Source organism: Mauremys reevesii, linkage group 7 (genome assembly GCF_016161935.1).
Source record: "Mauremys reevesii isolate NIE-2019 linkage group 7, ASM1616193v1, whole genome shotgun sequence".
Lineage (NCBI taxonomy): Eukaryota > Metazoa > Chordata > Testudines > Geoemydidae > Mauremys > Mauremys reevesii.
The window spans coordinates 64624449-64652388 of NC_052629.1; the positions used below are offsets into that span (position 1 = coordinate 64624449).

The 27940-nt window shown below is 45.0% G+C and overlaps 2 protein-coding genes and 1 long non-coding RNA gene across 10 annotated transcripts in view; 1 reads left to right on the forward strand and 2 right to left on the reverse strand.

Annotated features, from left to right (window-relative positions):
* TUBGCP2 (tubulin gamma complex associated protein 2) overlaps positions 1-8649 on the reverse strand; it is a 77728-nt gene extending 69079 nt beyond the window's left edge. Inside the window, exons 1-3 of one of the 5 annotated variants that reach the window (XM_039547094.1) lie at positions 8521-8649; positions 5005-5162; positions 754-882 (exon numbers count right to left, since the gene is read on the reverse strand). In XM_039547094.1, the coding sequence (XP_039403028.1) occupies positions 754-882; positions 5005-5154 (279 nt within the window). In that variant the 5' untranslated portion in view covers positions 5155-5162; positions 8521-8649. Of the gene's footprint in view, positions 1-753; positions 883-5004; positions 5163-7732; positions 7872-7897; positions 8036-8059; positions 8206-8419; positions 8487-8520 lie in introns of those variants that run through there. The other 4 variants (XM_039547092.1, XM_039547091.1, XM_039547095.1 and 1 more) reach the window with 4 other exon arrangements.
* ZNF511 (zinc finger protein 511) lies at positions 8551-22849 on the forward strand. Of its 3 annotated transcripts, none has more exons than XM_039547096.1 (6): positions 8551-8715; positions 12014-12087; positions 13360-13561; positions 15897-16021; positions 17883-18071; positions 22688-22849. In XM_039547096.1, the coding sequence occupies exons 1-6, from the start codon at positions 8575-8577 to the stop codon at positions 22755-22757; spliced, it is 801 nt and encodes a 266-aa protein (XP_039403030.1). In that variant the 5' UTR covers positions 8551-8574; the 3' UTR covers positions 22758-22849. The 3 variants fall into 3 exon arrangements, with proteins under 3 accessions (XP_039403030.1, XP_039403032.1, XP_039403031.1); XM_039547098.1 differs by having other exon boundaries at positions 17883-18021; XM_039547097.1 differs by having other exon boundaries at positions 17886-18071.
* LOC120409302 lies at positions 18522-27277 on the reverse strand. 2 transcript variants are annotated; one of them, XR_005601243.1, is made up of 4 exons: positions 27107-27277; positions 21717-21807; positions 20947-21036; positions 18522-18696 (listed from the first exon to the last, which is right to left on the reverse strand). It is a non-coding gene; the product is annotated as an uncharacterized LOC120409302 (long non-coding RNA). The 2 variants fall into 2 exon arrangements; XR_005601242.1 differs by lacking the exon at positions 21717-21807 and having other exon boundaries at positions 27107-27255.
* Between the last annotated feature and the right edge of the window lie 663 nt (positions 27278-27940).

Consider the following 27940-nt stretch of genomic DNA (forward strand, 5'->3'; position numbering starts at 1 on the left):
CACAACAAGGATTTAGACAAGATGCTCTAGAAATATCAAAAAAATGATAAAAGAGACCTTCACTCAAATGCACACAGTTATTGCACATCTCACCCCTTTTTCAACGACTCCTTGATTCAAGTATTTTATAAGTTGTCTTTGTGCAAGATAAAGGATGTAAAATGTTAACTGGTAAGCATTAGTCCTACCAGTTAACCCTCCTTAACCCCAGCCGGTTAACTGTTTAAACAAAATATATTTTAATCGTTTAAATGGTTAACTTCTAAAACAGTAAAATGTATGGTTTTTACCCCTAATATAATTCAAAATAGCTTGAATGGATTTTTCTCACAGTCAAAATTAAAATTCATGTCTAGGCCTAAAAGAAAACTTGCTGGGAAATTCATGAGTAACCAGAAAACAGGGAGTTAAAATGAATGCCCGCACATACCCTATTGTAATCTTAACTAGTTGCTTCAGATATACTTGTGGCACCTTAAAGACTAACGAATTTATTGTAGCATGAGCTTTCGTGAGCTACAGCTCACTTCTCACGAAAGCTCATGCTACAATAAATTTGTTAGTCTTTAAGGTGCCACAAGTACTCCTGTTCTTTTTGCGGATACAGACTAACACGGCTGCTACTCTGAAACCTGCTTCAGATATGTTTGTCTAAACAGCTTCTTAATAGGGTGTACTATAATCAGAAATCATTGTTCTTATTTCCAAATATTATGCATCAGACTGACAGAAATGCAGAAACAAATATGCTACCTCTTTGTCTTCTGTGAGCTTTGACAGCAAATACACCAAAGGATCTAAATTTCTTGTATTTTTAGATTTCAGCTCATCGTACTTCTTTAAAAAATCTTCTGGCGTTCGAGAAAATTCTGCTATTTTAACCTGTAAAACATTATATAATAATACAAGTTAAGTATTTAAAGATAAATGTTAGCATTTTAGGAGAAAGTTTCAAATGCACTATTTAGAAGCACAAAAAAAAGTCAAACCTTGGCTTTGGTGTTTGTAAAATGGGGCTACCTTTGCATATCCAACTTTACAAAGAGCCACTGAAGTGCTGCACAAAAACCAGTATGTGATCATATAACTAAAGACTGTATGCACAAGTAGCAAGGAGTAAGCTTACATGTGTATGACAGAATACACCCGTGTCCAAACTACACACTACTGTAATAATGTTTGTATAAGGTATGCCTTGTGAGGTATTTAAAAATTCATAATTTGCAATCAATGTCATGGCAAAATGCACACAGCAACATTATATGTAAATTTATAAACATAAGCTGAAATCATGACTGAAGTATTTTTCCCAGATAAGTCTGGAGAGTGGCTAAACTACTTTCTTGGAGACTAAGGGCAAGCTGATGCTTCAGCCAGGCGTCAACAAGGCTGATTGTCCATTACCTCCTGAGTGGCCATTCTTTGGCAAGGCAGAAAGCAGGGACAAAAATCTACATCTTAGCAAAGACACAGCACAGAGTTTCCTTTCTTCACTAGACTGCCTGCCATCTTGCTCCCAGCTGGAAATGCTCCTCAAAGGGGAGACGGGACTACAAAAAGAAGGGGTACACACCCAAGACATCCTCCTCTCTCTCTCTCTGGCATTGCACCTAAGATGACAAAGGAAAACAGCCATTGAACTTGGTGGGGAAGGAGGGTCCTGACCTAAGAGTTTGATCAGTAATCAGCTAGAGCATGAGGTAGGAAACTTTGCTTGAATCTCAGGTCATGTCTACACTATGGACCTTACAGTGGCACAGCTGTGCTGCTATAAGGTCTCCCGTTTAATCGCTCTATGCTGGGAGGAGAGAGCTCTCCCGCCAGGATAATTAAACCACCTCCAACAAGTGGCGGTAGCTATGTTGGTTGGACAGCATCTCCCACTAACATAGTGCTGTCCTCATTGGCACGTTTGTTGGTGAAACTTATGTCGGTCAGGGGTGTGTTTTTTTCACACCCTTTACCAACAAAAGTGCTAGTGTAGACAAAGCCTAATATAGTTTCTTAAATTAGACACTATTAAGTATTTTATCTTTATTTTTATTGTAACCATTTCTAACTTTTATGCCTGTACTTGTACTCACTTAAAATCTCTCTCTTTGTAGTTAATAAACTAGTTTTGCTGTTTTATTTAATCCAGTATGTTTAAATTGGAGTGTTTGGGTACTCTATTTAAAATAATAAGATGGCATATTTATTCACTTAAAGAAATCACAGACTTAATGTATTTGTACTGTCCAGGAGAGGACCTGGCAGTACAGGACATGCATTTCTGGGGGAAGATCCTGGATGGAGGGTGTGTTGGAATCACCCTGCAGTATAACCAAGACTGGTGAGAGCCAGGATGTAGCTGATTGGCTGCAGTTACACACAGACACTCAGGGTGTCCTGTATGCTGGAAGGCCGTTTGTGAGCAGCCCAAGTGGGAGCTACTAAAGCAAGGCACTCAACATTGCAGGGCAGGGGTCACACAGCTCCCCACTAGTCTGGAATGTGCCCTTGTATGTCACAACGTGCTACCTTAATTCTAGCATTTCCTAATTTCTAAGTGATTTTCCTTTACACTCTTTACTCCTAGGGGAATTCTGCAGCACTGCACACATGCAGAATGAATGTTCCCTGCAGATTTTTTTTTCTCTGCAGAAAATACATTCTGCTGGAGAGATTCTGAAGTTACTCCTTTCGCCCACCATGGGCTGCTGTGTCACCAGAACAGAGGGCAGCCAGCTCACCTACCATAGCAGCCAGCAGCTGATAGGGAGGAGAAGAGGCTGTATTCCTCACAGTGCCCTGCCCGTGGGGCCAGATGAGGAGGCACAGGATATGGGGGCAGACAGAGTGGGGTACACAGGGCTTCTGGGGGTCACACAGACTGGGGATCAGAAGGGCTAGTGAGGAGATGACAGACTGGGGTGGGGGCTGAATGGGAGTGGGGATGCAGGGCCACATGGGGACAGGGGCAGAGCCACATGGAGATCAGGGACAGGGGGAGTGAGTGAAGTTGCAGGGACATATGGGGACGGGTCCACATGTGCCTGACTGAATGGGAGAGGATAAGTGTCAGCCAGGGCTCCATGGGAGAGGCTCCCCAGCTCCCTAACAATCTCTCCCTCCTCCCCCAAAAAACTGTTAAATACTTCTCCCACCCACACCCAACAACGCTCCAAGTTTACTTCCAGGCTCCTTCCCAGCAATTGGTTCCTTTTCCCTCAGCTCCTCCATTATCCCTGACTCCCCTAAGCCTTGCAACTATTTCTGAGGGATGTGGGAAATAAGTTTCTGTATTGTAGTTTAAATGAATTATTACTGTAAGTTCTATATTACTATACCTAGTTAGGAATCTATTTGTCAAAAAACATTTCCTGAATCTTTTCTGTTGCCTGTATTGTTACAGACATACCTGTTGACAAGTGTATTTTGAAATACAATTACCAAAATAACTGAAACTGGCATGATTATATTATGTTATTTTGACAAAAAATATGCAGAATTTTAAATCATTATGCCCAGAATTTTTATTTTTTTGGCACAGAATTCCCCCACGAGTGACTCTTCATACAGTTATTTTAACTAAATGGAATTATGTGGAATTCCCAGGATCTAAAAATAAAGAGAGAAAATAAAGATATATAGTCATCTGCAACTATCTGCTAGACAGAAATAGAATACTGGGTACTCTTACTGACTCTGGGCAAGGAGTATGATCCAGTTGTTAAAGCAACAGACTTCAAGTTAGGGTTCTACTTGTTTATTTAATATTGTTTATATTTACACAATTCTCATTAATCTGTGGGTCTCAAAGTTCTTTGCAAAGGCAGGTATACAGGAATATCCCCATTGTACATACACCATGGCCAAGATCTGGCATATTCTTTCTGAAAGACAGTGTAGCTAAATGAATGAGTTACAGATCTAGGTTCTGTTCCAGGTTCCTTCAGAGTAGGTCTGTACAAACTCTAAACTCCAGATTCCCTCCCCATTTTACAGACAAGATATGATACCCATACTCTAGGCAGTAGGAAAGCATGAGGTCATGCTCAACAACAGGGATGGGAATTGCACAGGACTATTAATGATCATAAGTGGAAGAAGTGAGGCAAGAACTCATGGACTCCTGGCCTTCCTCTAGGCCAAATGGTACTCTGTTGGGGGGGGGGGGGAGAGGGTAAAGAGGGGGAAAACAGCAACTCTATACTCCTACTCATTTACAGATCCAAGGATAGCATTAGCCCTTTTGGCCACAGCATTGTACTGAGAACTGATATTCACCTAATTATCCACCACCAACCCCAAGTCCTTCTCAAGTCACTGCTTCCCAGGATAGATTCCCCCATCATATCAGAATGGCCTTTATTCTTTGTTCCTAGATGTACCGTATTTTCCGGTGTATAAGACGACTTTCTATACTAAAAAACAACCCCCAAAAATCGGGGGTCATCTTATACGCCGGGTATAAACAGCGGGCAGCCCAGAGCCCTCTGACTCCCTGCCGTGGCTGGGATTTAAAAGGCTCTGGGCTCCCCCCCTCGGAAGGGGGGGGTCGTCTTATACGGCGAGTATAGGCCAAAACCTATGTTTTAACTGTAAAATTAGGGGGTCGTCTTATACGCCCCGTTGCCTTATACGCCGGAAAATACGGTATACATTACATGTCCTTATTAAATAGCGTATCATTTGCTTGTGCCCAGCTTACCAAGAAATTCAGATTGCTCTGCATCGGTGACCTGTCCCCTTCATTATTTACCACTCCCCCAATTTTTGTGTCATCTGCACACTTTATCAGTGATGATTTTATATTTTCTTCCAGGTCATTGATAAAAATGTTAAATAGCTTAGGGCCAATAATGATCCCTGAGCCCGCACAACATACATCCCTGTTCAATGACAATTGCCTGTTTATGGTTATATTTTGAGAATTTGTCAGCTAGTCACACTCCAATTAAGAAAAAAATGCATTTCAACCATCACTGCAGCCTAGCAGTGAGTAAATCCAAACTAGCTCACCTTAGCACTGTGTGCAGACACAGTTGTGGTAACATAAGGCGTTCGGTTCTTTTGCAGGAGATCTATGTACACTTCAGCTCCTTCCCCTCCATGAACACGCAGCAGGCTTAACAGCTCATTGACATCATGGTGAATGCGGAATTCACTCATGCTTCCACCTAGGGTTACAGATTTCACAGCACACTGAATGCAAAGCACAACAGATGATCCTTACCACTAAAACTCAAAGCTAATCAATAAGGGTAAAAAAATTCCAAATTGCCTTAGTGGCCTAGGAGCCCAAGTCTCATTTTCAAAAATGAGACAAGCTTAAATTTCACTGAAAGTCAACATAATTTAGACTCTTCAGTACCTAAATCATTTTTGAAATTGGGACTTAGGGCTTGTTTACACATGGTTATGACTACACTACAGAACTTAGCGCTGCTAGTGCAGAGGCTCGTAGCTATGTTGGCGGGAGAAGCTCTTCCGCTGACATAGCACTGTCCACACCCGCTCTTAAGTTGGTTAATTTACGTCACTCAACGGGGTGGCTTATTCATACTCCTGAGCAACATAACTTACACCAACTTGAGCGGCATTGTGTACACAGCCATGGAGTTGTGCAGAAATAATGGTGCCTGCATAACTCCATATGTGGACACTTTTATTCTGGAATAAGAGTGTTTTATTCCTCTTTAGTTCAATTCACTTTTAAAGTGTATTAAACTAAACAGGAACAAGGCACACAAATTCTTGAACAAGTGTGTCAACACAAAGCTGTCCCTGAATAGTTCCATGTATAAACAAGTCGCTAGATTCCTAAGCCCGTTAGGCACTTTTGAAAATTTTACCCCACAGCTTTGTAATATGCAGAGTACAGGCTCTCTTCAGCAGAGGTTAAATTTAAAGGTGTTGCTGCAGGCTTCTGAAGGCTGGATTGCTCTCATACTTGCACCAAAATAAAAAAATCCTTTGTAATTCATACTTGCACCAAAAATCACAAAAGATGCGACTTAAAACTGAGTTAGGCCTGGTCTACCTGGGAGAAACTGACCAGGATAGCTATTTCAGAAAAATTATTCCAGCATAATTTAGCTATATTGGAATAACTTCCTCATGTGGACACAGTTCTGGAATAGTTACTTTCAGAACAGAGCATCCACGAGGGGGGAGTTATTGCATAATAGTGATAGTGGAATTGTTATTCTGAAATAGTTACAGTAGCCAATTTCCACATGTAGTTTAGCTGTTAGTAATTACAGTGAAAAAGCTAGAGAAAAAAGTATTTCTTTTCCTTTGCCTCTCAGCCTCTGCCTACTTTGTCTCTTCATCTAATGACCAGATCTTAAACTCCCCATTAGTTACACTGACTCAACCATAAAGTATGCTTGGGGAGATGTCTCCCACTGAAGGAAGAGGAAGCCCTCTAGAGGTTAAATGGCAGGAAGGCAGCTGACCATCAGTTTACACTAACAAGTCTGCATGTCAAATAGGAAACATCTTGACCAAAGGCATAAAACTGAAAAGCCCCATTAGCAGGAGAAAAGCAGGAAAATGGTATTTAAATAATGGTCAAATACTGAATAGCTGAATACTGGCAACAAGATACAAAGGTGATAGGCATGGTATAGAGACCTAGATTAAATTACAAAGAGCAAAATGCTCTAACATCTGCAGGGCCCTTCCCTAAACCAATATTCTTCTCTATATATATACCTGGATCGCACAGTGAGATCTTGTCTAGACTAGGATTTGGAAGTTTTTAGCTAACACATGTTAATAACCCAAACATCTTCCAAATCTGAGTCTAGAAAAGCCCTGGGAGAGAAGAGTAGCACAGCAGATCTTCTCATCTTTAGATAGTCAAGGGTAAAAAAAGGTACTTGTTACAGTTCCACACATTTTCTTGCAACATCAAATAGAGTAACAACTAATGGGAAAGAGATAACTGAATCCTCACACAGTTATTCTGAATTTAGCATTGTTTTTCAATGTACTTAGCTAACCTCACTGGGAACGTCAATCAAATCCACACTTAAGAAAGTAACATACTAACATAAATCTGTGGGAAAATAAGACTGAGTGAAATCTGGTGGCTTTATTTCACAACAGGGTTTGAACTGTAAAGGAAACAGAAATATATTTGGAGTTTTAGTGAGAAGAAAACAGTGACTGATTTTGACTTATTGTCAGTAGATATCCTCACATACCAACATAAATTAGATATAGTACAGGGCTAGGCAAAGATAAGATGAAAGGAGCAGGCAGAGAGAGAGTCTGCATAAAAACAAAAGATGCTACTTCAGCTAATAATTTTAAAAGCTCCTAATCAAATCCAGACAGAGAACGAACTCTGAGAATAATGGGACGAAGGGTCCTGTCACATTAATTCAGATTAAGGTCAGTGATGTAATAATGTGCACTGCCTTGGTGGGAAGGATATCCCCACACGATTAGAACTAATTTTGGTCCCTGCAGACAGTAGTGGGGCTCCTCCACAACCAAGAGCAGTGACAACCAAAATGCTACGGCCAGGGGCTAGAAATCCCCTGGTATGCAAACTAAGCAGGGAGCCTCTCTCTCTCTCTATTAGGTGAGCCCAGTGCCTGAACCTCTAAAGGAAACTACAAAAACCTCTCTTCAAGAAAGCCTTTGTACACCTCTGCACTGACACCACTGACATTCACCTGCCTGCCCCACAACACGTAAGAGACGGTGATAAATCAATCAAAGACCAAGCACCCACGGGAGAGCAGTGCCAGAGAACCCCGAGCGTGGTGTTGCTATTGGTTTCGGCGAGAGGGCAGATCCCCCTGGGGGTCAGTACCACCCCGCAGAGCCAGCTCCCCCGGCCCGTCGCGTTGCCACTACGGGAACCGCTACCCCACCCGAGGCCCAGGTTCCCGCTCACTCCCTGGCGCCGGCGATAATCGCTCTCCAGCCGGCCCCGCACGAGCCCTGCGCTGAGGGCAGCGGGGTGGGGGTGGGGTAACAGGGCCGAGCGGCAGCCCCCAACCCCGCTATCCTCGTGCGTCCCACCGCCCCGGCGCCCGCCCGGCTGGGAAGCGGATACCTTGTGCCGGGGCTGAGCAGCTCTCGCCGCCGCGCGCTGGGGGGGAGGGAGGCGGCGCGCGCGGAGCGGACCGCACGTCAATGGGCGGGTGGGTGCCGCTCCGGGGCGCGCGCCCAGTGCGCGAGACTAGGGAAGGGCCGGGGGCTATTCAGGAATTCACACCGCAGCCGTTAGCGGGAGCCAGCAGCACGCCCGCGGCGACCAGGCGGCGCGCGGGGAAGAGGTGCGCAGACTCCGATTGGCTGACGCAGAAGCGACAGCATCCCTGGAGCCAATCAGAGAACAGGGTGGGGACCTGTCATTTCAGGGCACGCCCGCCCGTGTTTCCCTGCGCTGCCCTGCTGATGTCTCCTCACTAACCGCCGCCCCGGATCGCTCCCAGACCTCACGGTACCCGACCCACTCCGGTGTGACCCGGAAGTACCCGCCGACCCGGAAGTGATCTTTTCGTTTCCACTGACCCGCGGAAGATGGCGGTCCGGTGAGCGCGCCCTGTTCGCGGGGACTTCGAGAGGATGCTGCTGCCGCCGGAGCTCAGCGTCTCGCTGCGTGTGGAGCGGCCCGTGTTGCCCGTCCGGCTCCGCACGCCGCCTCGGGCCCCGTTCTGCTTCTCCCCCAGCCGCCTCCGCTTCCATCGCCAGCACGAGTTCTTTGAGGTAAGGCCCCGGCTGCGACTACAGCTCCCGGCAGCCCTCGCGTGGCCTCTGGCCTGCTACCCGCGGGGCAGGATGGGAAATGCAGTCCCAGCGGAGAGGGTACCTGCGCGCTCGACGGCGCCAGCCGGGACGAAGAGCAGCGAGCGCTGTTCTCAGCCTCGCCCCCCCCCCCCGGGTTCCTCCGACCCAGTGCCCGCCGGCTGCCCGGCCCGCGAGAGACACCTGCTCTCCAGTGCCGCCAGAGCACAGATCACCAGCTGGACCCAGCCGAGGCTCCCTTTGGCAGTACCGTGTGTTTCGGGCTGACCCGTGAATTCGCGATCCCCGCCGTGACCCCCGTTGTCCTGGAGCTGTTCCTGTGCCCCTACCCGCGCCTCACCTCTGCTCGCTCCTCACGCTGTTCCGCCCGCAGCAGGCAGCCAAAGAGAGGGCTCAAATTTTCCAGACGCCTGGAGCGTCTCACGGCATTGCCAGGAGGGCCCGAGCCGCAGCCAGAATCCCATTCCCCCCAAATCAGGAGCGTTAACACTATGCTCCTGTTGAACGAAGGGAGCGTTTTATGTAATCATGTGACTCAGGACCTGTGGTTTCAGGAAAATTGCCCTAAACTGTGAGACTGGCTGTAAGCCTGTCCTACTGGTGGCAGGAACCAGTCCAGCCCAGCAACCTCCAGGGATGAGTCCTTCATTTGGTCTAGCTGGGGAATGCTGTAGGTTAAATCTTCCTGATCCCCGATGGGCTGGGCACTGTGATGGACAGGGTCTTTAGGCTCTTGGACATGGGTCCTATGTGACCACTCTGCTACAGTCCATGACATAGTTTTATGTAGATCCTCATGTCTCTAGCCCTTTTGGTTGCAAAAAAAGTCTTTTAGTGCAAAGCAAACTGAGGTGAGTCTAAGTCTGCAGACAGGTGTCTGTAGTATCTCTGCTGCTTTTCAGAGCTGTGTAAGTAGCAATGACGGTCAGGAATCCTCTGTGTTGTGCAGCTCTCAGGAAATGTCCGAGCAGCAGCAGCAGCAGCAGCAAAGACAAGCACTAGAGTTCGTCACAGAGGTTGAGGACAAACTTCCAAACCAGTTAGGACCAGGAGCAGAACTGTGCAGACTCATCATCCACCATCACCACCGCTCTTCATCACAGCAGCTAAAAGGCCCTACGTTGTGAGGGTGGAACAGAGAGTTCTTTTCAGCGGCCAGGTTGGGGTGAGACGCACACAAGTGGGCATCAAATATATGAGACTTCTGTTAGCAGATACAAAAACTAGAGCCCTCTAGCAGGGCCAAGGACAACACCCTGGAAGGAGTTACAATCCTCCCCTTTCCCAGCATCTAGGGTGGGTTTGTTGTCTTTCACCTGGATAGTGAGGCCTCTGCCTTTGGTTATAGATTCTGGCACTGTTAACTGAGTTTGTAACTAGTTAATGGCATGACTGGCAGCTCAATGTGTTGCCTAGGCTGGAACATGGCAGTCTCGCTGTAACATTCAGCAGTCTTCTGTCCTCCTAGCTTTCTGTGATATGATGTCTGAAGTGTAGTGTTCTGTTTTAGTGGTGCCTGTCAGGGCACTATATCTGGTGAGGCACTGTGGGGGGAGGGATAGCTCAGTGGTTTGAGCATTGGCCTGCCAAACCTAGGGTTGTGAGTTCAGTCCTTGAGGAGGCCACTTAGGGTTCTGGGGCAAAAATTGGTCCTGCTAGTGAAGGCAGGGGGCTGGACTCAATGACCTTTTAAGGTCCCTTCCAGTTCTAGGAGATTGGTATATCTCCAATTATTACCTTTATTACCTAACTGCTGAGTCTATTCCAGAATGCTCTGATATGCAGCTAGGGCAACATGATGCATGCAGATGTGTAAATGTGATTATAATGGCAGAAAAGAAGTTGTATGGAAACAGATTTACAAGTAAAATGGTTCAAAGTGACTGTGCTTCTTTGAAAGCTGCAGTGGACTGTTCCCACCCCCTTTTTTTTTAATTTAACAAGAAGAATTCTGAAACCAGGCCATGATAGCAGCATATTTGTTGCTGTGCTGCCCGATTTAGCCACTTGGAACTTCTCAGCCATGGCACAGAGAGAACTCTTGACTCCTGCTCCAAAAGCACAGCCCCTTTCCACTTCAGCTAAAGAAGAATCCCCTTTGGATGTGTGATCCTTTTCAAACATTATGCCCATGAGTTAGTCTCGGCGACCTTGAGTGTCTCTAGAATTATGTTCTCAGTTGTTAGCAACAAAGCAGCTGATAGTAACAGTAGAGGACACTGGTACATATGTGTACACAAGCCCTGGGGCTCTGTTGAGTATGCCAAGCTGCACTTTTAATCGTGGTCTATAAGCTGGGTTTAGCAAAGTTAGATCAATATATTATGCTTGATCCCGAGTCAAGTTCACAGTAACATGTATTCTCATTCTTAACTCTCTTTTAACAGAGTTACTTGTTGAGAATAAAAATAATTTCCAATTTGCTTTTTGAACACACATTGCTGTAACATGCTGTCCTGGTCTGCACCCTCACTTGAAACTGGCCGGTTTCAAAGTGAGGACCAGCATGTCTTCCCCCCACCCCAAAATCCTAGGGTAGGTCTCCCCTTCGGCTGCCACCACCCGGTCAATTCCGTGGGCCGGGACACCCCTGTTCCCCCCTTGGGAACACAGATCAATTCACAGAGGAGGAACCTTCCCCCTCCCCCCTCTTCCCTCTCTCCAGCCTGCTCCGGAGACAGAGGTGCCTGGATTCAAACGCCTTGAATCTCTACACACAGGGAAGCAGCCCACTTCCCCCTCCCCTTCCCCTGAATTTCCCCAAGGGAAGGAATTAACCAAGTCCAAAGAAAAGAAAATAATTTATTAAGAGAACAAAAAGAAAATACAGAATCTCTATGAATCCAAGCTGGGCACTCATAGGGTATAACCTTGCTAAGTTCTGGAGAGAATCCTCTCTCTTTCTCAGTACAACCAGTACAAGTAGAATTAAGAATAATCAATAACAAACACACAGAATTGCAAACATAGGATTATTAGATAAGGACACAAAGTATCTTTCTAATACTCACTATCTTGACTAGAAGAAATTAGTTCAGAAAGGTGGAACTTGTAGGGACTTGATTAACTCGTCTGGTCTCTTGAACTCCAAACGGCCAAAGACAAAGACCCCCCCAAACAGAGAGAAAAAGTTCCCTCCTAGGAGTTTCAAAATCTCTTCCCTGATTGGTCCTCAGGTCAGGTGCCCACCAGGTACTATGCTTTAACCCTTTACTAACTATTCATGACACATGCGTATAATCGCTATTCCCTGTTCCAGGATGGAGACATTCATAGACACTTGTATCTCCAAGATATCCTAACAAATGTTACCGAAGTTACCGAAAGATCCAAGTAAGTGGTGTCGTTCATACAAATTCTGTTGTGGGTCCTGTTAACAAAAATGCATTTGATTGAATTTTGACCCTCCCTCTAACTACCAGTTTGTGGTCCATACTGTCTGTCAGTGTTGTATACATCTGGCTTGGACTGGATTCATTAAGGATAAACAAATGTTGAATAGTTGTGGAGTACTTTCAATCATTCCTAGTACCAGATCAAAGTAAACTGATTCCCCTTTGGTATTTCTTGACAAAGAGAGGTCTCTTGATGGATGGTACAGGTTTTTTTGCTTGTTTGTTGCAACTTCAAATAAGCTTTGGCCTCTTTCCTTAAGAGGAATATTTCTCTATACACCAGTTCAAAAACATCAGCATAAGTGATTGGAGTTGAGTCTTATCTGTCTGAGTTATACAGACATGAGACAGGGATGTTTTCAATCTCCTTTATTTTTTGTGCTAATCATGGAAACGGAGAAGGAAGGAAGACATCACAAAGTGCCTTACAGGTGGAAGATGTGATAGTTATTGAACTTGAAGCTTTCCCTATAGTTATTGAAAGAAATTCAGGTGTTGAGGAAGCATTTGGCTTTAAAATGATGTTAAATCTGAAATGTTGGTTATCTCTTTGCCAGATCTGGAGAAATCATCCCTTCAGAAAACATGGGTATAAATGGGCAATGCATTCCCGAAGGAACCAGGGAATTTAAATCTCAGCTAACCTAGAAGATCTGAGTAAATTACATGATAGATCATTACTTCAGTCAGTTAAAAAAGATTTGGAGTTCAGGGGAAAATATGCAGATGTTTGGTCAGGGAAAATAACCTTGTCAAAATGAACCCAAGATTTCCATCTAGTTTCAAAATATTCAGTAGTCATCCCAGAAAAAACTCAAAGGCACCTAGAGAACAAAGTGAGCTATTTCATAGAGATCTACCAGGATTTTGAAATATAAAGCTCATACCTCATACTGCTGCTCAGTATTAATTCATTACATAATTAATTGTAAGTTCAGCTCTGTATGCATGACCCACAGGTTCTAGCTGTGAGTTAGGTAAAAGGAGTTTGAGCCACAAATATGAGTTCCTAATTACAAAATCCTCACAAACTAATTCTGTTGTCTCTCCAGTTTAATAGTGCTCATCTTCTCCTGTGTCGAGTAGATATTAACGAAAACTACCATAATGTAAAGATTTTATTTAGATGTATGCAGAAGAACTGATTCACATGCTCTGGGTGGCCTTGACAAAAACTAAAAATACAAATGTTTTCATCGCTTCCTTCTAGGGTGTCAGAATTCTGTTGTCATATTGTTGGGTGCTGCCAGGTCTTTGATACCTTAGAGGGTTACGAACATCACTACAACACACTGCACAGGAACATGTGCTCTTTCTGCAAACGCTCTTTCCCCTCTGTGCATCTGTTGGATACTCACATCCTGGAGTGGCATGACTCTCTCTTCCAGATAATGGCAGAGAAGCAAAATATGGTGAGTTGCAAGCAAAGATTTCATTGTGTATCCAGCATGTGAGAACATTCTAGTAACACCCCTCACCCCCACCCCCTGCACAATAATCTTGCTTCCCCCTCTCCCCCAACTCATTTTTAGGTCAGGACCCCTACAATTACAACACTGTGAAATTTCAGATTTAAATAGCTGAAATCATAAAATGTACTATTTTTAAAATTCTGTGACTGTGAAATTGACCAAAACGGACTGTGTATTTGATACGGTCCTAGTTATAGACAGAGCACAAGACACAAGTTGATTCATGCAAAAGGAAAACAATAACATTCTTTTCAGTCTCTAGTTCCTTCTATCTCTAAGCACTACATGTTCTTTATGCCTCAATGTCCAGGGATTTAAGAATGTATTATTTTTGTTTTTCTAATGAAGAAACTGTGGCTCTTTGAGAGGAAGAGACTTTCCCATGGTCATACACAGTGCCAGGAGTAGAACCCAGATCTCCTGCATGTAGGACTAGCCATCCTCTCTCCTTTGCTTATTGTAAAAATGAGAATAAGTGGATAAACACAAGTGTGTAAGTCTGACTTGAGCTAACTTCTCCCTAGGATAATAGTACCTAAAGGAAAGAAACAAGGAAAATGGGTCTCCTGTCAAACAGGCTCTGTCCTGCATGTGCAGTGCTAAAGTAGTCGGTTTGCCCATCTGTGGAGTTGGAATTGTTAACTGGTTTAATCAACCTAAGAACATAAGAACGGCCGTACTGGGTCAGACCAAAGGTCCATCCAGCCCAGTATCCTGTGAACCGACAGTGACCAATGCCAGGTGTCCCAGAGGGAGTGAACCTGACAGGTAACAATCAAGTGATCTCTCTCCTGCCATCCATCTCCACCCTCTGACATACAGAGGCTAGGGACACCATTCCTTACCCATCCTGGCTAATAGCCATTAATGGACTTAACCTCCATGAATTTATCTAGTTCTCTTTTAAACCCTGGTATAGTCCTAGCCTTCACAACCTCCTCAGGTAAGGAGTTCCACAGGTTGACTGTGCGCTGTGTGAAGAACTTCCTTTTATTTGTTTTAAACCTGCTGCCCATTAATTTCATTTGGTGGCCCCTAGTTCTTATATTATGGGAACAAGTAAATAACTTTTCTTTATTCACTTTCTCCACACCATTCATGATTTTATATACCTCTATCATATCCCACCTTAATCTCCTTTTTTCCAAGATGAAAAGTCCTAGCCTCTTTAATCTCTCCTCATATGGGACCTGTTCCAAACCCCTAATCATTTTAGTTGCCCTTTTCTGAACTTTCTATGCCAGTATATCTTTTCTGAGATGAACAGACCACATCTGTATGCAGTATTCAAGATGTGGGTGTACCATGGATTTATATAAGGGCAATAAGATATTCTCCATCTTATTCTCTATCCCTTTTTTAATGACTCCTAACACCCCGTTCACTTTTTTGACTGCCGCTGCACACTGCGTGGAAGTCTTCAGAGAACTATCCACAAGGACTCCAAGATCTCTTTCCTGATTAGTTGTAGCTAAATTAGCCCCCATCAGATTGTATGTCTAGTTGGGGTTATTTTTTCCAATGTGCATTACTTTACATTTATCCACTAGCTTCCAACTTTGCTAATATCTAAGCATCCTGAGTTCAGACAGCAGATACTTCTCTTTTCTGTCCTCTGTAAACTACACATTTTTGATCGAGGAGGTTTCCTGCTGCCACCATGTGCAGGTACTTGGGGAGCCAGTATTGCACTCTCCAGGATTTTGCCTGATGGGCCTTATTAGTTTGGACTTTACCTCATACACATGCAGTCAAGAAACCATGTGCAAGGGGTGGCAGAAAATAAACAATATTTTCCTAATACTAGAGATAGAAGTACTTCCTAATACTAGAGATAGAAGTAGTTTCCCAACAAATTAAACTAGTTCCAAATTTTGTGAAACAATCTCAGTGCACCCATGTAACTTGAAGATTGTAATGTGTGAATTATATTGGGTTTCATAGGTTTTTAAGGCTAAAAGGAACCACACAATCATATGGTTTTAATAACACAGGCCATAAAATATACTACCCCCAGTGGTTCCTGTGGTGGAGGGAATGACATTTCCCTCATGCATAAACAGAAGTTGTAGAGCCCAATAGTTTGTGATTGGACTAAATCACTTTTCAGAGAGGATCCAGTAGATGATGATGATACATCTTTAGTACTGTGTATCAGTATGGAAGTGCCAGGTAGACATCTTGTCTTGCCTTGGAGAAATTCTGTGTGAATAACTCCCATCTTGCTTATACTGCATAAGTTTTAGAATTACCTTTCCCTCTTCTTGCTTTTTAGTATCAGTGTTTGGTAGAAGGCTGTGTGGAGAAGTTCAAGAGCAGCAAAGACCGAAAAGATCACTTAGTCAAAGTACATCTTTATCCTTCTGATTTTCGATTTGATAAACCAAAAAAAGCTAAAAGGTAAGTGCCAAATACACTGCCAAAGCAAGCATTTATCCTTCTGTGTGCTGGGGACTGGGCCTCAGAAGCAGAGAACACCTGACAATCCAGCAATCTCATGCTTCTCTGGGCTTAGTCAGTAGCACTTCATATTTACACAAGCTAGTGTCAGATTCCAGAGCTCCTGCATTCCCTTCCCGTAATTGCACTAGTTTATTTCTGGCCTCTGGAGTATAAAGAGGTTGTTTACTGAATGCAAAAATGTTAGAGCCTAGCATGCGAATTCATGAGCCAAGGAATACTGGCCTTCAGGTCCTTCCAACAGGGGTGACTCACCCACATCACGTGAGTGAAAGGGGTGCTAAAAAGACATTTGCTCACTCCTCATCAGTGAACCAATGAGTCCTCCCCATTCTGCCAAGCCCCTTGCTTCCCTTGCACTCTCCCTGAAGTACAGAGAGCCGAGCTGCAATCTGCAGCACCTGCTCTGCTCCAAAGGGTGCACTCTGTTCCCTTCTCTGCCTGTGTACTTCAGGGAGGTGAGTGAGTGCAGGGCTGAAGGGCAAACAGTCTCTATTGTGGCGTCGGTGGCAGGAAAAGGCCTGCCAAGCTGTGTCAAGTGCAGGAATCCATCCCCAGAGTGAGTGCATGGGCCTGGAGAGCCCAACACATGTTCAGGAATCCTATCCCAGGTGGAGGAGGCTGGCAAGTCAACCAGAGGGTACCAGTGACCCTGCACAAGCAAGGGCCAGAGCCATTCCCGCCCAGTTCATGCTATCTGTGGGTTAGGGTGCTGCCCACAGCCATATGATGCCTGTCCCTCACCTCTTCTGCATCACTCTCTATTCTGGTTGAAAAACATGGCAGAACAGAGGCATGCTCCTTTGTTTGGTGCTTGGCTCTCTGTCCTGGCCATGGAGCAGTGGAAGCATTAAGGGAGAGGAGCCAGCCACGAGTGTGCAGCTGAGTCTGGAGGAAGAGGAGAGAGAGAGACTGCTATAGATACTTACATAGGATTCCTTTCAGTGCTACATGAACAGCTGGAGAAGCAAAGTCCTGATTGGCCCCATGCGTAGGCATGCCCATTTCCCAGGTGGCTGTAAGAAGTTATGTAGTAGTGGTATGGATACAGACACACTTACGTGAAGCAATGATGTTACTAATCAACTTTTTCGTCTCTCCCTTAATGTTACCATTCCTATTCCAAGGCTGGGGAACCATGGAGGCTTATTTAGCAATGAAGGGTAATCTCTATCCTTAACAGTTTAGTAAGCACACAGTGGGGCAGAGCCATTGGCTCTTACAGACTGATCTGAGCAGTGACACTAGCAATGGCCAGTGATCTCTCAGGCAATCAAACCCACTCGGTTATCACTAGTTTTCAGTTGAATGGCTTAGAACGTAGAAAGAAAGTGAACTGCTGATTGTAGAAAGTGTCTTTCTTAGCCACGGATCAGGCACCAACATTCTTATCTTTGGAGCATGACTCTGTAAGCAATGGACGGAAGGAAACTCGTTGACCCTGCTCAGCCAGATGAACCCAGTTATGCTTTATGGGCATAAGAAGGAAGCTTGTGGTGAAGCCCATGTACTGTAATGCAGTAGTTCCGACTCTCCACTCTGCAGACCCCCTTGTAAGAGAGCTCCTCCTGTGAGCCAGCTTCCCTCTAGCACTACAGTGCTCTGCTTGCTTGAATATTTTACAGGCCACCCAGAGTGACCAAGGACACTTGCTGCCATCTGCTAGCCCCCCTCTGACTCTCCTGAGCCTGTTTTACTTAATTTGTTTTGTAGCCTCCTGGTCAAATGACCTTGGGCCCTTGAGCCTAAGCTGACTAGGAGGCAGTTGGCAGCTCCTGAAAGGAGAGTTTTGTTTCTGCAGCAGCACCAAGCACAGTAAGCCTCCCTCTAAGCTGGATGTGAGCATGCCAATGGATGTGAATGTGGAGACTTTCGAGCAGTCGCAAGTGGATTCCATGGAAATCTGTCCAAGTGAGAGCGTGGAGAATCCCACCCAGCCTGTGAGTGGCCCAATTTCATCACTGCAGGAGAAAAAGCTCTATAAATCCAGGTCTGTTTTCCTTTATGTAAATTCCTTGCAGCAGGGATCAGGTCTTCATATGTGCTGGGGCAGTACCTAGCGCAATAGAGCCATGACCTTAACTGGGGCTTTGGATGCTCTTGTGATGTATTTTAAAGTAATACCTTTAAGTGCTCATCCCAAGTGAGGGCTGAGCCTTCTAAATACACATTTATGCACAAAGCTTAGCACTTCTGAAAAGTTAACATCATTTTTAATTGATGTTTGCAAAGAGTTTGAAGAAAAAAAGCAAATTCTTGGTGTTTGTTTGCAGTTTACTAGGATTAAACTGCTGTTTCTGTACTTAACAGGTGGCAGCAGCAAATGACTGCTTTGTGCATTGATAGTGATTCATTTCTTTGATTCTTGCGGTCACAACTGAGAATCTTTGCAGTAACAGAGAAGTGTAATGAATGAGAAGCACACACTCACCCAAGGAAATGCCCTCAAATTCACCTTTTTTAAATAATCAGCCAGCCTGGGGGACCCAGAAGGGGTGCAGTCTTCTCTTGAGTCTTTCTTAGGATCCAGTTAAAGCAAGTAGATTTGATTGTGTGCAGCACCTCCAGCAGGTGAGGTGAGGTTGTGCAAAGGTTGCTCCAAATTCTGGGCTGCTCTGTGGATTGAAACTGCCATCAGTATAGTTAGAGCAGCCTCTGGTTAACTGTGACTTGCAAAGGGCAGTGTAGAGTCAATTGTGGTTCCTGTACAGCTCTTGTATGCTACTGCAGCAATGCACAGGGGCCAGGATGGGGGTCAAAACCTATCCCTATATAGGTATTCTTTTCTTTAAAATCTGAAGTTCCTTATATGTATTGTTAGGCTGTCAAACTATTAAAAAAATTAATCACAATTAATTGCCATTTTAATCACACTTGTAAACAATAATAGAGTACCAATTTAAATGTATTATGAGTATTTTTTGATGTTTTTCTACATTTTCAAATATATTGATTTCAGTTACAATGCAGAATACAATGCTCACTTTATATAATTATTTTTATTACAAATATTTTGCAAGTCGAAGCATGACAGGGCATAAGAATGTTTAGCATATTTGGCCGATAAATACCTTGCAACGCTGACTGCAACAGCCATGTGAATGCCTGTTCTCACTTTCAAGTGACATTGTAAATAAGTAGCGGGCAGCATTATCTCCTGTAAATATAAACAAACTTGTTTGTCTTAGTGATTGGCTGAACAAGAAGTAGGACTGAGTGGACTTGTAGGTGCTATAAAGTTTTACATTGTTTTGTTTTTGACTGCAGTAATGTTAAAAAAAAAAATTCTACATTTGTAAGTTGCACTTTCATGATAGAGATTGTACTACAGTACTTGTATTAGGTGAATTGATAAATACGATTTCTTTCTTTTTTACAGTGCAAATATTTGTAATAAAGATATAAAGTGAGCACTGTACATTTTGTATTCTGTGCAATTGAAATTAATATATTTGAAAATGTAGAAAAACATCCAAACTATTTATAATAAATTTAAATTGGTATTCTATTATCGTTTAACAGTGTGATTAAAACTGCAGTTAATCACAGTTAATTTTTTAATTGGGTTAATTTGTTTTGATGTAATCACTTGAATTAACAGTGATTAATTGACAGCCCTAATTGTTAGTAACACCTGAGGCTTTTAACTCAAAAATAATTCTAGGGATCTAATTAACTTGTCAGCATTTCTGCTGTTTTATTATTTGCATTTTCTCTCAAACCTAATCTAGTCACTTTCTCTTAACAACAATTCCCCACCAGTTCTGCTAAGCTGGCATTAGGACTGGTGGGAGCCGTAGTATAGACGAGGCTCTACTGGCCAGGCACATTTTTACCATATTGACCGTTAATATGGTGAAAAAAGTTCAAATGAGATGGTGGAAAAATGGCTCTAGCTGCAGGAGACTTGCTTACACAAGGGCTAACAGTGGTCCAGAAAAACAGGGTGAATAGTTTTGTAAAATTACCTAACTTGGCTCAGGCCTCAGTCCCAGGCTTCAAGCCTTGCCTACCCATAATAATGGTAAAAATTTCAAAGCCCACAAAAGGATATTGCACCCATTTAGCTATATTGCTTTCTAAACCAATGAAGTTAAATCAGTGTAACTTTGTTGTGTAGACAGGGCCTAGTCACAGACTTTTCAGTCTCCTTTAAGATACAAATGTATAACTTAAACTTCACTTTACCAAAAAGTTGAATGGGGGCAAGTAGTGGTTTTCCAAGTTCTGCCCACAAAATAAGGTCCTTCTGCTTCAGATGCTAAAATAAGACACTGCTCACGTTAAACTGCAGATTTTCAAAAAATGATCATGTGTGTTCTGCTGGGCTTGACTCCCCCTTGGTGAGGCTTGCCCTGCTAGCCTCTTGGGGTTGGCTCCTTGATTTAGGAAGAGGGAGGAATAAGAGGAAGTATCCTCCAGGTGTAACACACATGGTGCCAAAATGAGCTGTTACTCTTAGGCCTGGTCTACACTAAGGAGGGGGGGTCGAACTAGAGTACGCAAGTTCAGCTACGCGAATAGCGTAGCTGAACTCGAAGTACCCTAGTTTGACTGACTTACCCGTCCAGACGCGGCGGGGTCGAACGCCGCAGCTCCAAGGTCGACTCCGCCACCGCCGTTCGCGGTGGTGGAGTTCCAGAGTCGACCGGAGCGCGCGGGGAGTTCGAACTATCGCGTCTTGATTAGACGCGATAGTTCGAACTCCGAGAAGTCGAACTCACCGCGTCGACCCGCGCAGTGAGTATGGACCTGCCCTTAGTGGCTTGTGCAGATCTTCATAATGATATTTTTCCCCCCTCTCCTTTGGGCAGTGAAATAGTTAAGTGTTGACATGTCAGCTCAGATGCCTAACAATAACTCACCGACTGGATGAGATGAACAGGGAAATTCAAACCTCACAGATGCTGTTTCAGGTTTTCTGTAGGCAGACACCGCTGCATCTGTTAAAAACCCTTCAAAATGTGAACAGAATGTATCATTCATAGATTCCGAAGCCAGAAGGGACCATTGTGATCATCTAGCCTGACTTCCTGTATGTCACAGGCCAGAGAACTTCCCCCAAAATACCATAATTCCTAGAGCAGATCTTTTAGAAAAACATCCAATCTTGCTTTAAAAGTTGTCAGTGATGGAGAATTTATTGTGACCCTTGGTAAATTGTTCTAATGATTCATTACTCTCACCATTAAAAATGTATGCCTTTATTTCCAGTATGAATTTGTCTAGCTTCAAATTCCAGCCTTTGGATCGTATTATATCTTTATCTGCTAATTGAAGAGCCCATAATTAAATATTTGCTCCCCATGTAGATACTTGTAGACTGTAATCAAGTCACCCTTAACCTTCATTTTGTTACACTCAAGAAGCTCAATCTATGTAGCTTATCATTATAAGGGGACATAACAGTTTTCAAGTACATAAAACGTTGTTATAAGGAAGAGAGAGAAAAATTGTTCTTAACCGCTGAGGATAGGGCAAGAAGCAATGGGCGTAAATAGCAGCAAGGGAGTTTTAGGTTGGACATTAGGAAAAACTTCCTAACTGTCTGGGTAGTTAGGCACTGGAATAAATTGTCTGGGGAGGTTGTGGAATCTCCATCATTGGAGATTTTAAGAGCAGGTTAGACAAATACCTGTTAGGGATGGTCTAGATAATACGTAGTCCTGCCATGAGTGCAGGGGACTGGACCAGATGATCTTGAGGTCCTTTCCGGTCCTGTGATTCTGTAAGGCATGTTTTCTAATTCTTTAATCGTTCTATGGACCCTCTCCAATCTATCACCATCCTTCTTGAATCATGAGCACCAGAACTGGACACAGTATAACAGAAGCAGTTGCACCAGTGGCAAATACTGAGGTAAAATAACCTCTCTATTCCTACTTGAAATTCCCCTGTTTATGCATCTCAGGATCACATTAGCTTTTTGACCACAGTGTCACACTGGGAACTCATGTTCAGTTGATTATCTGCCACGACCTCCAAATCTCTTTCAGTGTCACTGCTTCCCAGGGTAGGGTCCCCCATCCTGTAAGTATGGCCTACATTCTTTATTCCCAAATGTATACTTTTACATTTAACTGTATTAAAATGCCTGTTGTTTGCTTGTGGCCAGTTTACCAAGTGATCCATATCGCTCTGAATCAGTGACATGTCGTTTTCATTATTTATCACTCTCCCAATCTTTGTATCATCTGCAAATGTTATCAGTCATGATTTTATGTTTTCTTCCAGGTCATTGATGATGATGATGATGATAAATAGCGTTCATAAGGGCTAGGGGGATTTTTAAAGAGTTTAGGGTGTGGAGAACTAAAGGGTTGCCAAGGAGAGGTAGAAGTATGCGGTCTCCTCACAGACCAATCCTTCCCCGTTCAGGTCCTGCCTTTACATTGCTGACTGTGTCCCTATGAAGCAGAACTTTTGCTAATGCGCTCTCTGTTAAACAGCAGTCATTGTCATTTCCTACCAGACTAAGTTGGTTTCTTGTTAGGTATCTCAGCAAAGTGACCATTCCGGTTAAGTGTGCTCTGAGTGGCACATACATAAGTACAAAAAAACAAGACATCAAGATTTTTGTATTAACATGGTATATTTTTGTTGCAGAATCCCATCAACTATTTGCTTCGGGCAGGGCGCCAGCCGAGGATTTAAAAGCATGAAGAAGAAAGTATGAAGGTCACTGGAGCAGATTCACAAGGAATGACAAGTAAAGACAAGCAGAAAAGGCCTTGCCCCCGAGGTTAATAAAAGATACAACTAATCATTCATGGGTTTGCTTGCTCCTCCTGGTTGAGCACAACAATGGATGTGTTGAATTTGCTGTACACTGAGGGCAGGGAAGGCTTGGGGCTGTCCATTGTGATCATGGATGATCCAATGCCAGCAATTTCTGCAGCAAGGAAAAGCAAGAGAGAAGGAAGGAGGAAGGGATCTTGTGTTTGTAGATGTTTGAGTTCCATAAATGCATGGAGAAGGGGCACTTAACCGAAGGGCTGTATTTGTTTCCTTCCCTGCTCCACCAGGGGCTTCTGTGCTCCACTTCTGTACTCCTTTGTCCGGGGACGAGTTGGACAATGTGGTAAAGGTGGTGGTATGCCAGCGTTCCATCACCATCAAAGTAAGGGTAAACACTCCCCTGCCCAAAAGGCTGTGGAGATGTTGATGGGGGCCAGCTGGAGGATGACTGGGAGTCCATGGGCTCAGTCAGGTCTGGAGACCTTGCAGCCCCTGCCATGCTACAGGACAAGCTGTACCAATTCCTGGAAGACCCAGGAGGAAGGTAGTCTCCAGAAGTGGGGGGTGGGGGGGGGTTCAATCTCCTCTTCCAGGGTGCAAGGGCCATTTTGGGAGGGTCAAGGGATCAAGAAGTGGCACTCCGCAGCCTACCAGTGAACTCACAGATTCCACAATTCCCTGACACCTTTGGGAAGTGCAGGTGCAGGTGGTGCTGCTGCCCCCAATTAAACCAACTACCATTGCATCTCCGAATACAAGAGGCTGTAGGATGAGTCTCTGCTGATGCTAGGTACTCTCCTCGCTTTGGGAGGGGTGGGGATGGTACTCTGTGATCTTCCTGCAGGAGACTCGCATAGATTCAGCCACCAAACCCAGCTGGAGTGGGAGGGAAGAGGATGTACTTCAGCCACCTCACTGCACTCTTGGGCTGGGTGGCCATTCTGTTTTTCCCGGACCTATGGCCCAAGGTCCTGGGGGTTGCCAAGGTCATGCCAGGGTGCCAGCGGCACCTCTGGGTCTGCATGGAGGGGCTGATCCTCAATCTTGTCAACATCTGTGCCCCAATACCCAATCCCGAAGCGGGTGCAGTTGTATCCGTGGGCTTTTGCCTTCCTTGGCACTTTGGATTCTCGTAAGTGCCTGGTCCTGGGTGGGGATTTTAACAGCACTCTGGATGTGCATGAGAGAAGTGCTAGGCCACAGTGGATGTCCTCAGGGAGATTGTTACGCCCTGGTAGATATCTGGAGCAACCACCACCTGGATGACTCTACCTCCTTTTCCTGTGCCTGTGTAGAGGATACTCAGTCATGCCACTCCTGGCTGGACCGCATTTACGTTTCCTATTTTAACTCTTTGTGGGCCCACTCCTCCAGCATCAGGTTGGTCCCCTTCTTGGACCACCATGTGGTATCTGTGATGGTTTATTTGATGCCTGGGCAGCTGGGGCTGGCCTACTGGCATTTTAACAGCCTCCTGGAAGTTCTGGCTGGCCCGGCGGGGGTAGAGGTGGTGGGATGTGGGGAAGAGGCATGCCTAGTTCTTCTACCACGACTACATCGGGGGGCCAGTCAGAGGAGGGATGTGGCAATTGAGCAGTTGGAGTGGAAGGTTTTGGAGCTGGAGAGGTGCCTGGACACTCACCCTGGGGATCCATCCTGCTGCAGGTAGTGTCAGGAGAAGCAGGATGAGCTCTGGGTCCTTGATGACCATTGGTCGCAGGATGCTTTTGTCTGATCGTGTATCCAGCTTCTTCAGCAGGTGGATTGCGGCTCCTGCTTCTATGCCATGGAGAAAAAGCATGCCACCTGCCCCCTGGAAGAGGACAGCACCCCTCTTACGGATCCAGTAGAGAAGCAGGAAAGGATGGGAGCTTTCTATGCAGACATCTCTATGGTCCAACTAATGCTGGTGCTTGTGAGATCCCATGGGACGAACTCCCTACAGTCAGTGCGAGTGACCGGGACTGGCTGGAGCTTCCTCTACTCTGGCTGAGTTCTTGGAAACCCTCCATCTGATGCCTAACAAAATCTCTAGGCAATAATGGGCTGAACTTGAGAGTTGTACTGTGCATTCTGGAACGTTCTTGGGCTAGACATTGCCATTGTCTGGACCAAGGCCCTGGGGAGTGGGGCATGTCTCATGTTGTGCAGGGCAGGCTATGCTTTCCCTGGTGTCCAAAAAGTGGGACCTCCATGACATGAGGAATTGGTGCCTAGTATCAATACTCAGCCTGGACTGTAAGGTCATAGCTTTGAAGAAGTAGGAATTTTTTGTAATATTTTTTATGAAGCCAATGTGCCTCAGTTTCCTCAATGCTTTACATGGCCACACAGTGAGGGAATAAGTTTGCTCTCGGGGCAGGCTGAGACACATAGGTGTGTGTGTTGCCTAGCTGTTTGAGCTGGCAGAATGTGTCATTAAAAGGACTGAACGAGACAGACCCATATCAGTGGAAAATCCGAGAGGACTATAGAAAGCCCAGTCACCAGGACATTGACACCTAACAACCAATGACCCAGAGGGAGGAGGATTTCCCCAACTCTCAGCAGAGAAGCTGAACAGAGACTACAGCTTAAGAACAAAGGACTGGGAGGTGTAAGGTGAGGGAATAAGAGTTGGTTTGTGGCAGAACCTTGGAGTTCTCTGACCTGGGAGCTGACTAAGGCCATATCTACATTGCACTTTCCTCGCTCAGGGGTGTGAAAAAAGACCCCCCTGAATGACAAAAGTTTTAATGAGAAGCATTGGTGTGGACAGCGCTTTGTCAGCGGGAGCCACACTCCTGGTGACCCAGGTACCACCCCTTGTTGGGAGTGGCTTTATTTTGTCGTCAGGAGAGCTCAATCCCGGCAATAAAGAGCAGCTACACTGCGCACCTTACAATGGTGCAGCTGCAGCGGCACAGCTGAGCCATTGTAAGGTGCGCAGTGTAGACATAGCCTAAGGAAGGAAGTCAGAGAGAGAGACAGAGAGCCTGAAAATGGGGTTCACAACAACTTGCCTGGTGCTCTGGGCTGACCAGAATGAACTACGCTTTAATCTTACGTCTCTATGCCAACCTAAGGATTTCTTATGCTGTGTTCTTGGTGACTAATAAACCCAGCTCTTTTGCAAACATTGCTGGAATGTCACTGTAAAAACTTGGTGGAATGCATTAATCCCTGAAGACTGTATAAGTCTCTAACCAGGACAACCTTTGTCTGGTGTGAGATCTTTTCCAGCTGGCGAGTAGGTATGGTCGGTCACTCCACCTCCTGTCCCTTGACCAGGAGAACACCTGTGACAGGGTGGATCACGGGTGTTTGGCTTTGGTCTTCAATTCATGGAGTTTCTCCAGGTGCTGTGCACCTCTGCAGAATGCCTGGGGAAGCTCAACTGTGCCCTGACCAAGCCTGTCATCTTTGGTCAAGGGGTGCATCATGGCTGCCCGCTCTATGGGCAGCTGTATGCTATTGCCATTGAGCTCTTCTCAGTCTCCTCTGCAAGAGAGTGACAGGTTGGTACTGTGAAAGCTGGACTTGAGAGTAGCCCTACTGCCATGTGCTGACAATGTGCTCCTTGTGGCCCAGGAACTGGCATGTGTGGAGGCTTGCCAATCCATCTATTCAGCAGTCTCCTCTGCATGGGTCCACTGAGTCAAGAGCTCTGCCCTGATGGTTGGGTACAGGTATCAGGTGGTCTCTCTCCTATCCATGTTCTCTGCCATCTGGTGGAGCAGGAGTCCAGTGCTCTATCTTGGCATGTACCTTTCTGCCACCAATCTTTCCCAGCTGGAGAATTGCATCAATCTAGAGGCCAGGTTGTCTGACCAGTTGCAGAGATGGATGGGGTGCTTTGGTGCCTTTCCCTTTGAGGCAGGGCACTTGTGATCAACCAACTGTTCCTGTCCATGCTCTAGCACCAGTTCAGTACCCTGAGGCTGCTCTTGAGAAGCCTGGTCAGCCTCCAGAAGAAGATCCTGGAGTTCGTCTGGTTGGGAGTGCATTGGGTCTCTGCGGGGGTCCCGACTGTAAAAAACTTTGTATTTTCTAATTTTTGTGGATTAGTTTATTGATAAGAGCAACTTTAACTAATGTTAAACACAGTTTTTTTTATTTGAGCATTGTACAAACTCTTGTTTGAGGAGGGAACAATTGTGAGCCTTTCTTGTGATGATAGGAGATGACAAGTAAATATTCAGAAAGCCATATATAGCGCCCAATGGGTAAGAAGCAAATAAACAATATACATGGAAGGAGCTGTAATTCTCGATCTTAGTTTCATGTAACCCCCTTTTCAGCAAGTACCTTTGAAAAGCAGTGTAGAGTACCCCAGTACAAGCCCAAAGGAACCGAGTAGCAGCTGATCCAAGCCCGGCTTTGACTGAAGCTCCTCTGAAATAATGTTAGGGGAAATCAGCAAAGGCAGCTGTTGCCATGACAGCCAGGGCACTGGTGACTTTCCCAGTGTGCAAATGACCTGGGGGTGGGGGGAGTGCTAAGTGACTGATTATCTCTGATGTCACAATGTTACTGCTCAGGCAGCTGCAGGGGGCAGTAAATGTGCAGGGTGTGAAAAAATCAGGCTTTTCTGGTGCTCTGGTTTTCCCAAACTTCCTAAAAAACCCAGCAACAGCCAAACCCAAAATACACATTAAAAATCATTTCACACACATAATCATTAGTGGCTGAAATGTGGTTCAATTCTCCTTGGCATTGTTACCAGATGTGGCTGTTACTGTGGGGTATGCTCATTTATTAGGGTTACTCTTCTGGGGGAGTTCTGTAATTCTATTAATATACTACTTGTGTCACTTGTGTTCATATGGAGCTCCACTTTTCCCTTCTGCAAGTCCCTCCCAATGGAGCTATCCTGCAGGACCTAGGTTCCCCAGGGCTGGGTTCCTCCAGCTCCAGAATCAGATGAACTCACACTCACACTCTCTCTGAGCAAGAGATTGTTTGCTGATAAAGCAGTTAGAGTGGTTTCTGAATCAATTCCTGCTGCCTCAACAGCTGTAGGAGGCATCTCCACCCCATGGGGAGTGGTGGGAGTTTGGAATGACCAAAAGCATCATACACCACAAAGTGCTGTGCAGTATAGTCCAGGAGCTCCACACACCCAAAGCCAGTTTCAGACCC

Coding starts and splice junctions, on each gene's coding strand:
- ZNF511 (XM_039547096.1), top strand. CDS start 8,575: ATGCTGCTGCCGCCGGAGCTCAGCGTCTCGCTGCGTGTGGAGCGGCCC. Junction 13,562..15,896: donor TGGCAGAGAAGCAAAATATG/GTGAGTTGCAAG, acceptor CTTGCTTTTTAG/TATCAGTGTTTGGTAGAAGG. Junction 16,022..17,882: donor AAACCAAAAAAAGCTAAAAG/GTAAGTGCCAAA, acceptor TTGTTTCTGCAG/CAGCACCAAGCACAGTAAGC.